Genomic DNA, 10,810 nt, shown 5'->3' on the forward strand with positions numbered 1-10,810 from the left:
GTTACAACCAGTCTGATTTGACATTGCAGGTGGGACGTGTACTGGTCAGATGCCCCTGTACATCTCACGGTGTGCTTCATAGACTACTCAGGGCGTATCTTCGATGCAGGTGCGTTACTTCTGCCTCTTCCTCCCTCTGGCACTCATTCATCTGTTACTCCAGGCTTCGCTTCATTGCGACTGAGATGCTGATACAAGCCACGAGCGACCATACGCCTGCGCAATTGAACATCATGTTGGAACCTGACATCGCGGAAGAGAAGATAGCGACAGATATGATCGAGCATGTGGAGAGTGTGGACGGCACCAGTGAAACGGAGCCACCGACGCTTTCCCGGGCTGAGCGTCGCAAGCTGTACTGGAAGATAGACATGCGGCTCATGCCCATCCTAACCTTGATAGAGCTGCTCTGCACTCTGGACAAAGGTAGTCCCCATGTGCTATTTTATGAGCGCCCCTGAAGCCGTCCTTTTGTAGCCAACATTGGTAAGTCTTCGCCGTCACATCCTTCTGTATCATCCATCGTAACTGATATTTTGGCCCTCAAGGTAACGCGAAGATTCAAGGACTTGTAACACAGCTGCACCTCACAGGAAACAAATACAATGCCGCTTTGGCGTTGTATTTTCTCGTGAGTCGCACTGTTGTGAAGAGAGTGCATGTGTCTAAAGCAACGTGGCAGCCATATATTTTGTTCGAGTGTCCTGCAGGGTCGGTTCATATTATACATGCGTTTTTCTGCACGCTGAACTTGCTTGCAGCTTGCTCACGAAGAGGTTACGACCGTCAAGATGGCTTCCTGCCCTTACGGTCAGTCCCTTGACTCCGTTCTACGAATTTCGCTCATCGTTTTCTGCCTTTAGATTATTTGGGGAATCATCACGTAAATAAGGCCCCCAGCTAGCCTGTCTTGCTCGCTCGCTGACACTCTGAGCCGCTCTCAAGGACACTCATGGGCCTGGTCACAAACTATCGTCAGCTCGTTGGTGTCCGGATCGTACTTGGCGCCGTCGAGGCAGGCATTTTCCCCGGCGCATGCTGGTAGTCAGTCCCTTTCCTCTGTTCCCCCACCCCCGGCGGCACATCTGACCGCGACGTCCCAGCCTGTCGATGTGGTACCCCCGGCACGAGCTCCAGTACCGAGTCGCGCTCTTCTGGGGCGGCGCGACGATCGCGGGCGCCATCTCGGGCGCGCTCGCCTTCGGGATTTCGTTCATGTCCGGTGTCGGGGGCAAGGAGGGCTGGTCGTGGATCTTCATCCTTGAGGGCCTTATTACAGCCATCGTTGGCGTCATCTCACTATTTGGTATGGTTCTCCTTGTCGCTGCCGTGCATCTCACGAGCGCTGACGGGTGTGGATCGTACAGTCCTTGTCGACTTTCCCAGCACCGCGTCCTTCCTGACGCCTCGAGAGCGGGCGTATGTCCTGCATCAGAAGAGTGCGTGCTGCACGAAACTTGCCTCGAGATTATCTGACAATCAACAGAGTTTGATAACTCCTTGCATGGTGAGGAGGAGATGTTCCGTTGGCGATACGTTTTGGCTGCTTTCCTCGACTGGAAGGTGTGTGCGATCATCGAGAGAGGACATGTCTACTGATGACGCTGAGCGCAGACATGGACGCATGCGATCATGTTCATCTCGCTAGTCGGCCCCCGTACGTATCGCATCTGCCTCTGCCGCACTCAGCACGACTAAACATCCCCGAAGTGTACGGCATCTCCTTCTTCCTCCCGTACGCCCTTCCCCCTTCCCCTCCCGAGCCACGCTCACCCCTTCCGCGACAGGTCCATCATCAACGGCTTCGGCTTCAGTCCCGCGGCCAGCCAGCTGCTCACGGTGCCGCCGTACATCTTCGGCGCGCTCCTCGGGCTCGCCGGCGCGGTGCTCTCGGACGCGCACAAGCTCCGCTGGCCGTTCGTCCTCGCGGGGCACGCGATGTGCGCCCTCGGCTTCGGCATCCAGATCTCGAACGCGCACTTCGCGGTCAAGTACTTCGGCACGTTCTTCTGCGTCGCCGGGAGCTACGGCATGTTCCCCGGCGTCGCGAGCTGGTGCGTCGTGCTGCTTCTCCCAGGCGCCCTCTTGCAAGGACGGAGGACTCATTTTTGGAGTGGTGACGCACAGGACCTCGAATAACACCGCAGGGCAGTACAAGCGTGGCACTGCTATTGCGATTAACGTTGCGTTTGGGAACCTTGCTGGGTGTACGTGCCGCTTCGCTGCCTCAGTTCGCATACAGTGCTGACGATTTAACCTGATCCTAGCTATCGCTTCCATTCTCTACCGTTCTCAAGACGCGCCGAGGTATATTCTGGGCGGTACGCTTCTCTTTTGATGCGCGGAATGAATTGCTTCGGCTCATGAGTTGCTCTTCTGCAGATGCAATTGAGCTGATGTTCGTCGGCATGGGCGTAATCTCACTTGCAGTGACCGTCTTCGTCTATTCCAGGATCAACGCGAAGCGTGAGAAGGAAATGGCTTTACTCAAGGAAAAAGGCGTGGCCTACAATGGTGCCGAATTCAGGGAGATGGGGGATCACGCGCCAGACTTCAGATATACACTTTGAGCTCCAGTACCGACTATCGTATACACGCAGCAACAACTACTTCGACAGAACCGGTGTAGTGCGAGTAATGTCTCAGAGACTGCCGCTAAGCAGACCCTTGAGCGACACGCCGTTCCAACCCTCCTTCCGCTCCGCTTTGGGGTTGTGCACCTTCGCCCAGGACTCGAAGCTGTGCATCCCGGGATATATCTCCCTGCATTTCGCGATGAGATCCTCGTACTTGACACCGTACTCGATGCGGTCCGCATGGGCGTTCTCGACCGCTTCCACGCTAGCGTCTAGACGTTAGGGGCCAATTGGGCGTCTGATATGGAAAAACACACTCACACGCCGCGCGTATGTTTGTTTGTTGCCTTCAGCGTCGACGCGAGCATGTTTGGTATCGTAGGTATCGCGCGCCCGGCGCCACGGGTGTAAGAGGCTGCGATCTCTTGCGTCGAGAGAGCGTCGCCGACGACGACGATGCACTGTCCTGCGTATGCGTCGGGCGAGCGCATGACGGCAAACGCTACGTTCCCGATATCGTCAGCGGCCTGAGGACGAGTGGTGTGAGGGAGGACGGGAGCCACGAGACGAGTAGCGAGCGACGCACGATGAGCTGCAACCTCGTGTCTTTCTTCAGCCCGACTTGGAGCACCGAGAACGTGACGCGGCCAATAAGACCGTCGAAATTCTCCATGAAGAACACCGGACGTAGGATTCTGAGTCTTGGCAGTGAGACGCATGTGATATTGCAGGAAAGCACCTGACCTACGTCCAGCTCAAGCCCTGTTTTGACTTGATGTGCTTCTCGATGTTGACTTTCGCGAGGTAGCTTAGCGTTGCATGCTCGTCTCGGCTCTCGTGGGCGCGCTCAGCGGAAGAGTAGATGAGGTGGTGAACGTTGTATTCGCGTGCCAAGTCTGCGATCATCTAGCCGAGTGAAGTGTCAACAGGTCAGCGCACGCAAAGTCGCGTACTGGACGCACCTTGCCCTGGGCCTCCTCTCCAGACGCGTCTGCACCTAGTCCGGGGAACGCCAGCACCATGAATACTCCCCAGATCCCGCCCTCTGGCTTCACTTTCTCATCCTCGAAGACTTTCCGTACGCTGTTCGCGTCGTTCACGTCCGCTGACACGACGGTGGTGCTATCCCCCAGGGCTGTGAGCTCCCGTGCGGCAGGAGAAGAGGCATTGCGTGTGAGGGCAATAAGGTGGAAGCTGTGGTCGGACTCGACGCTGCCGTTCGCGGTAATAGCAGCACGAGTAAACGCGCTGCCTTGCTTGCCAGTCGCACCGACGACTAGGATCTTGCGAGGGGTCATGGGGAGATTGTGAGGGCTGTGTCTTGTTGCAAGCTATCTATTTGAGTCGCGGTAACTCCCAACTTGAAATGACAGTATGGATCCACAAGGCCTAACGCTCTTTTCAACCAGCGAGCTCGACGGTCGTTTAATTTCGTTTCATGAAAAAAGTGTGCGTTCGTGATACGGAGCCGCCAGACCGCGACGCGACAATACCCACGGCCCGGCGCCAAAATAGTACGACGGAAGCACTCATATCATCACCGACATTCATAGTTTCATACCTCGGTGCTCTAGTGCTCGGCCTCAGCGCTTGGGCAGTCCTGCGAGTCACGACCATCATCTCCGTGTCCTGTCCCTTCGACATGTGCAAGAACTCGACCTCAGAGTCAACTTCCATCGTAGCTATCCAAACTGGAAGATGCGAAGCATCGACGCCTCCGGTTCCCGTGGAGCTACAGATGACCATCATCGACAATCTGCACGATGATAAGGACGCTCTGGCCCGCTGCGCTCTCGTCTGTCGCTCCTGGCAAGCACCCAGCCAACGCAACCTATTCTTCGGCCTCCATCTGTACGCAGACCATCGCTGCAATGACTATTGCCTCGATTGCAATGGCGAGCCTCCCTCTGGACGGGCCCTTGTGGATGTGAAGGAATTCCTGGTCGGTACTCCGCGCATTGGTTCATACATCCAGAAGGTTCTCTTCGTTGGGTCAGTATCTCGCGATGGCGATTACTTTCTCAGGGCGAGTTTGGTATTGGATATACTCAATGCTACTCCTCGCCTCCGCGTCCTGGAGTTCCACCACATTGTTATTCGCGGCGATTTACCTGCGGCTGAACTCGCAGATAACCTCTTCACATTCGTATCAGCTATTCCTTGTCTCAAGCGGCTCGTTTTCAACATGACGGACGTGTTCGAGTCCATGACACCTTTCGTGGCAAACTCATCATCTCTTCCCATATCCCCGGGCTTCTCACAGAGTGCCGTCAGTGCAGAACCCGATGGTTCCATGCACCCATTCTCCTTACCTCTTGAGTGCCTGGAGATTATCAGCATGCATACCGGTGATTTTGAAATTGAGCCAGTGCTCAGTGCTACGATCGCGCGACCCGGCAGCCTCAGCTCCTTGCGACACCTGGCTATCGATCTTGCCTGCGAACATCCTCGTCGGTTACGAAACCTCAGTCGCTTCATTGGAGCATTAGGATCTTGTCTGAACGAACTTTGTTTGGATTTCTCGAATGCATTCGGTGCCGATCAAAATAGCTACGCTGAAGGTGTGCACTTAAGCGGTACATCTCAAGTACATTAGTCTGACTAGATCTCAAGCATTCAAGAGCATCTTGAATCTTCCTGCCTGCAAAAGCTTGGCAAAATTGACTCTTCGCCTGTCCTTCTCTCGCAACTACCCCTCGCTTCTGTTTACGTTGTCAAATTGCCTTATTGCGAACGTCATTCTCCAGCTGCTTCCACCCTCAATTGCCTTCCGAGGCCTTGTCCTCGTATTCGATGTCGCATATTTACAACAAACCACCATGGCGCATATCTTGAGTGCCATACGTTCTGTGGGGGACACCGTTTTGTCAGCGGATCGTGTACAGACAGTCACCCTGACGACCTCGCACTGGAAAGCGCTTCCGACCCAAGATACACTGCGAGCTATCGCTGCTCACTTCTATTCTCTATCGGAGCGTAGGACCTGGCGTGTTGAGCTCGAAGGGAAATTCAGCTCCTTGTGCGTTCATTTCTGCTCTGCACGCCATGCTACTGATATTCAGCGAACTTCATAGGCGCGACGTAGACAGGGCGCTCCGCTCCGCAGAACCCTAATAGCTGGGTTGCCCGTAGCTAGTCATGGTGCATCCAATAATTGTAACTATACTTATGATTCATTCCGGCTCTCCGTCTCCCCTGTTGTACTTACGGGCGCCAGTTCCAAGCTCCGAACAGTGTTTCCACTAAATTGGGCAATTACTAGATAAGATTAGGTGCGATAAATCTCACCTTTCTATGTAATTCTTTCTCTCGTTTTCTGGCCCTGCGGCTCAATTGTTCGACGAATGTCAGAATTGACACCAGCTAGCCGCAAATTATACACTGGAACGTGCATATGTAGTCCTTCTGCCCTATGAAACGTGCGCTTGTGGTCCAGCTAGTGGTAGACTAGTATACTTAGATATATAGCCAAAGCAGCGCAGCAGCAACGTAGTCCGCAAGTCCAATCGAAACCATGGGGTCATGCATGATTCATCAGTTGCGGTCCTAGGTAGGTAGGCTGGATCGTAGCGCAGCCTTACTACGTCATGACTCATCTGAGCGACACACTGCTCAACAGTGAGCAAGGTCGCGCGTTTGTCAGAGGCTGCCGCTAAGGAGACTCTTCATCGACACCCCGTTCCATCCCGACGTCTGCTCCGCTTTCGAGCTATGAACCTTCGCCCACGACTCAAAGGTATGCATCTCGGGACATATCTCCCTGGACTTCGCGATGAGGTCCTCGGAGCTGATGCCGTGCTCGACCCGAGCAGCATGGACGTCCTCCATCGTCTCCACCCTGATGTCGCACGTCCAAGAGTCAGAAGGCAGTTGGCTAGTGGGTGTGTGAGAAACTTACACGCCGCGTATGTGCTTGTTCATTGCCGTGATCCCCGACGCGAGCATGCTCGGTACCGCGGGCATCGCGCTCCCGGCGCCACGCCCGTAAGCGTCTTGCATCCCCCGCACCGTGAGGACGTCCCCGGCGATGGTGATACACTGTCCGGCATAGGCGTCCGGCGAACGCATGATGGCATAAGCTATGCGTCCAATGTCGTCGGCGGCCTAGGACCAAGCAGTGTGAGATATAATGGTAGTAGGAAGCCGGAAAGAAGGCTAGGAACGCACAACAAGCTGCAACTTCGTGTCCTTCTTCAAGCCAGACCGCACCACCGAGAACGTGACACGACCGACGAGACCTTCAAAGATCTCCATGAAATATACCGGGCGGATGATTCTGGAGTCTAGAGATGAGATGTAGAGGGCTGCGAGAAATTATTACGACGCACGTCCAGCTCAGGCCCTGTTTCGACTTGATATTCTCCTCGATATTGACTTTGGCGAGGTGACTCAGCGTTGCATGCTCGTCGCGGCTGTCGTGGGCACGGTCGGAGGAAGAGTAGAGGAATTGCTGCACGTTGAACTCGCACGCCAGGTCCGTGACCAGCTAACGCGGTGCTGCTCAGACGGACGGCTCCGCGTAATGTCCTGCACGCGACGCACCTTGCCTTGAGCCTCCTCTCCAGACCCGTCCACACCGAGTCCGGGGAACGCCAACACCATGAATACTCCCCAGATCCCGCCCTCCGGCTTCGCCTTCTCATCTTCAAACACTTTCCGTACACTGTTCGCGTTGTTCAGGTCCGCTGAGACGACGCTGACGTGGTCACCTAGGGCCGCGAGCTCTCGAGCGGCCGGAGAACTGGTGTTGCGTGTGAGCGCGATGAGGTGGAAACCGTCCTTGGGCGCGCCCTCAGCCTTGCGAGCCTCGGTAGCAGCGCGGACGAATGCGCCGCCTTGTTTGCCTGTAGCACCGACGACTAAGATCTTGCGAGAGGCCATGGAGGTGGTGTGAGAGCTATGTTGTCTTCGAAGGCTGCTTAGCCTCAGTAAATGACTTCTGTGAGACTCGTGATGGGGCCTGTGCAGATGTTTGATGCGGTGAGATTCAGGGTCGCCGTAGGCACGCACAGCTCTTCATCGTGGGAAAGGCAGGTATTTAACGTTTAACGCGTAAAATTCGACTGGGATGGTTGCCGCTGGTCTGTCCAAACTTTGAAAGTAGCCAGCAACAGCCGGGCGTTGGTTGCTAGGCAACTCATATTTATTTGTACATGTTAGGATCCAAAGGTTTCGCCTTCCTAATGTGGTCAGTGTCACTTTCCTGCTCCTACGCTCTCATCCTCTATCACTCTTTGCGCGTACACTATTTGCCTAGGGTATCAATGCTACAAATAGCACACAGTTATATTGAGGAGGAGAATACTTGGGTATCGTTTATCCTTGGGTATCAATCGTACTCTGCATACGGCGGCGGCATCGTGCTCGAACTGTGCATCGAGTGCGCATCCGGAACGGTCTTCATCGTCCCGCTACTATCTCTTCCTCCTGCCAACCTGACCCCGCCGTCTGTAGCGTACCGCGTCCCCGACTGCCGAGCTTCTTGCTGGTTGGCCATCTGCTCTTTTCTTTGCGCTTCAAGGCGCTGGGCGCGGCGGATCGTCCGTCCCACTCTCGAATACTTCTCCAGAGCTGCGCGCCCTTCCAGAATGTGCGATGGGAGACGGGGAATAGGTGGCGTGGATGATTTGGATGGTGCGGATGGTGCGGCGTCGCTGAAAGGGTCGCCGTACACGGCGATGTGGCTGACGGAGCTGCCCAATGGCAGCAGGCTGGCCGTCCGAGACTCAGAGATATCGACCGTCTGTGGCCTCGCGTCTTTTTCCATAGGGGTATGTGCCTCTTCTTCGTCCGCTGTTCTCACAGCGTCATAACCTACAGGTGCGGACGATGCAGGAAGGGCATGCTGGGCGCGGTCTAGCACCGGCACCTGGAAGGGCTCTGCGGAGCCTCGTTGTCGGTACGTACACAAGATGAATAAATGTCTTGTCGACTAACCAACTTCCTTGCATAGCTCATCTGGCTTTGCCGTGGCCTTCTTTCGGGCTCGTTTCCGCCAATATCGGACAGCAAGGAAGGCGATTGCTATGAGACCCAGTGCTGTCAGCAGTAAAGGAACAGCCAGAGGCACTATCACAGAGTTAATCTAGCCTCTTCTCTCAATGTACAGATTCTTTATAGGAGTTCACGACGCACCATGGTGTCCTCCGCATCCCTGGCCTCCGCATGAGGGCGCTGAGCAACACCGTTCTCGCCCTCGTGTCCCTGGATTGCGGGCATGTCTTGGCGGCTGCGAAAGGAGACACTGGCAAGGAGCGAACAGAAGATACCTGGACGAGTTGGAGGAACGGTAAAGATATATCACACCCCGCGTTCAGTGGAGGTTACCATCACTGATTCTTGTTGTACGCCAACAGTCACAGACTATATCTGTTACCTTGCACACTGTCCTTGTTGTATGATGGACAAGGCACGTTTCCTCTTCTGGCTGTCTGCAACCGAACAGCAGTTAAGGGTACATTGAAGGCTTTGAAGCGCATTCCGCGGCTCTTCTATTGTTCCCACCCCTTGCCCGACGCTCCGAGAGTTGACGCACCAAGCTGTCCCAACAATCTCTGACAACAAAGTCGCATTGCCGTAAGTGATGTATTCCATATGCACCTGATGTGGGATAGCGGATCCAATCTTGTTGGTCCAACACGGTCCCAGCCCGTGGCATCGTCTCCCCTCTCATCTGATCAATCTGGTCAGGACGTGAGAGAAATACGCTGTTATCCCAGCTGAGAACGTGGCACAGTCCTTTCACTCGTGCACAAGCTCGCGCGTCAACTCGTCCGTAATGTGTGTCAGCGCTAATGTCGCTGTACAGGAGAAACAGTGAGCACTGGCATCATTACGGAGGACACACGCGTACCTCTTCCAGAGGGCATAAGGTTCGTTCGCGATGTATTTGCCGAGACTGCCTGTAAATTTGCTTACAGATGGAGTACATTCTCAGGCGCATAACTCAAGCTTTCCAGGGGAAAATGAAGAGAGCGGGGTGAGGGAGGCGGAGACTGCCAAGCAAGCGCAGATATAGAAGCAGGCTTATCTCTGGTTTGCTCTCTTGAGCTCAGACGGTGAGTTGGAGGCTCCGAAAGCAAACATATATCACACGCCAAAATATCTTTAGAAGCGGTCTAGTGTGTCTTCTATGGCTGTGACCTCTGCGATGTCGTGACTACCGCCCATCAAAGCGGACATAGCTGTTAAGCCTACCAATGACTGTCGACCACGAGGCCTCAGCGACCCCACAAGGTCTGTGGCATTGCCGTGATCTGTCAGCAAACGAAAGTTCCCGCCTCCGCTACGTTCCCGAGACGCCCATGGGGGCTGGGGTTCCTGGTTACTGTAGCGGAGCGAACGGTACAAACCGTAACGCATAACGCACCCCCTCACCGGTTTGTAATTCCGGTCTTCTTGTCACGCTTCATGGCTTTTCAAGGGTCTGAAGGGAGCATAAGCCAGTTTTTATAGGCAGTATGACTATTTCTCTGGCCTTTTCATTGCTTTCAAGCCTTCAGCAAGGGCTGTAGTTGCAGATAGGATTGTCAGAAGCACCTGATTAGCCAATATTTTCCCCCACAAACTAACATGTCACGCATAACCCCAGGCCGGTTTGTAGCATGGAGGGCAAGTTAACTGTCACGCCTCCCTGGCCGGTTTGTACCGTTCACTCCGCTACAGTAGTAGAAAAGAGATAATTGTGTATTCTTATACGGTCTCAATGGGTTTCGTCTAGGGTAAAGGCGGGGGTGCCCATGTTCGTTTCAGGACTCTTGAGAGTACGTCGGGACGTCATCACATACTCGCGGATACTCCAAATCTTGTAAAGAAAAGAGGCTAACCATGGACGAACAATAATGGACACGTCCTTGAGCTAGGGTGTCGAAGTGAGCCTGAGGAAACGATGGCGACTGGGACGGTCCCCGACCGAGCAAAGTCAGAGAAGTCCGCTTCGCGCTTTGACATTCAGCCACCACGACAACGGCATTCCGCTGTCCTTTGACCCTTCCCTACTGTCCCGGCACCGATTTCCTCTTGGCAGAACGCAAATAGTAGTGGGTGGAAGATATGAAGATGGGGAGAGCGTGACGGTGCGAGCCAAGGTGCGAGCTCAGGCCGAAATATTGAACGCTCGCGTCGGAAGCCGCAGGCAGGCTCCTCTTTGACCCCAACCGCCTGCATCTTTCCTCGATTACTCCCTGCATCTCAGCATGGCTGCCAAGTCAGTACTCGATGCGCACGTACAGAGC

The 10,810-nt window shown here is 54.6% G+C and overlaps 6 protein-coding genes across 6 annotated transcripts; 3 read left to right on the top strand and 3 right to left on the bottom strand.

The window, feature by feature from the left end:
- Positions 1–233: 233 nt before the first annotated feature.
- On the top strand, positions 234–2,570 carry PHACADRAFT_92545 (uncharacterized protein; the record flags this gene model as incomplete). The annotated part of the gene is made up of 15 exons (XM_007395104.1): positions 234–429; positions 549–631; positions 683–711; positions 762–810; positions 864–883; positions 946–1,044; positions 1,104–1,306; positions 1,368–1,439; positions 1,487–1,563; positions 1,615–1,657; positions 1,711–1,735; positions 1,788–2,054; positions 2,128–2,207; positions 2,268–2,321; positions 2,383–2,570. 15 exons carry the CDS (start codon positions 234–236, stop codon positions 2,568–2,570), a joined length of 1,485 nt encoding a protein of 494 aa, XP_007395166.1.
- A 72-nt stretch (positions 2,571–2,642) lies between these two features.
- Positions 2,643–3,874, bottom strand: PHACADRAFT_194911 (uncharacterized protein; the record flags this gene model as incomplete). Its single annotated transcript, XM_007395105.1, has 5 exons — positions 2,643–2,841; positions 2,898–3,103; positions 3,163–3,271; positions 3,325–3,482; positions 3,539–3,874. The coding sequence occupies 5 exons, from the start codon at positions 3,872–3,874 to the stop codon at positions 2,643–2,645; spliced, it is 1,008 nt and encodes a 335-aa protein (XP_007395167.1).
- Positions 3,875–4,139: 265 nt separating this feature from the next.
- PHACADRAFT_183799 (uncharacterized protein) lies at positions 4,140–5,172 on the top strand (the record flags this gene model as incomplete). The annotated part of the gene is made up of 1 exon (XM_007395106.1): positions 4,140–5,172. Exon 1 carries the CDS (start codon positions 4,219–4,221, stop codon positions 5,170–5,172), a length of 954 nt encoding a protein of 317 aa, XP_007395168.1. The 5' UTR covers positions 4,140–4,218.
- A 463-nt stretch (positions 5,173–5,635) lies between these two features.
- Positions 5,636–7,654, bottom strand: PHACADRAFT_208443 (uncharacterized protein). The gene is made up of 5 exons (XM_007395107.1): positions 7,119–7,654; positions 6,905–7,062; positions 6,744–6,852; positions 6,475–6,680; positions 5,636–6,414 (listed from the first exon to the last, which is right to left on the bottom strand). Exons 1-5 carry the CDS (start codon positions 7,455–7,457, stop codon positions 6,216–6,218), a joined length of 1,011 nt encoding a protein of 336 aa, XP_007395169.1. The 5' UTR covers positions 7,458–7,654; the 3' UTR covers positions 5,636–6,215.
- A 133-nt stretch (positions 7,655–7,787) lies between these two features.
- PHACADRAFT_255074 (uncharacterized protein) lies at positions 7,788–8,494 on the bottom strand. Its single transcript, XM_007395108.1, has one exon. The coding sequence runs from the start codon at positions 8,341–8,343 to the stop codon at positions 7,906–7,908; it is 438 nt and encodes a 145-aa protein (XP_007395170.1). The 5' UTR covers positions 8,344–8,494; the 3' UTR covers positions 7,788–7,905.
- Positions 8,495–8,530: 36 nt separating this feature from the next.
- PHACADRAFT_255075 (uncharacterized protein) lies at positions 8,531–8,982 on the top strand. The gene has a single exon (XM_007395109.1). The coding sequence runs from the start codon at positions 8,742–8,744 to the stop codon at positions 8,910–8,912; it is 171 nt and encodes a 56-aa protein (XP_007395171.1). The 5' UTR covers positions 8,531–8,741; the 3' UTR covers positions 8,913–8,982.
- Positions 8,983–10,810: the final 1,828 nt, after the last annotated feature.

The sequence above is a fragment of the Phanerochaete carnosa genome (assembly GCF_000300595.1).
Source record: "Phanerochaete carnosa HHB-10118-sp unplaced genomic scaffold PHACAscaffold_4, whole genome shotgun sequence".
NCBI classification, from domain to species: Eukaryota; Fungi; Basidiomycota; class Agaricomycetes; order Polyporales; family Phanerochaetaceae; genus Phanerochaete; species Phanerochaete carnosa.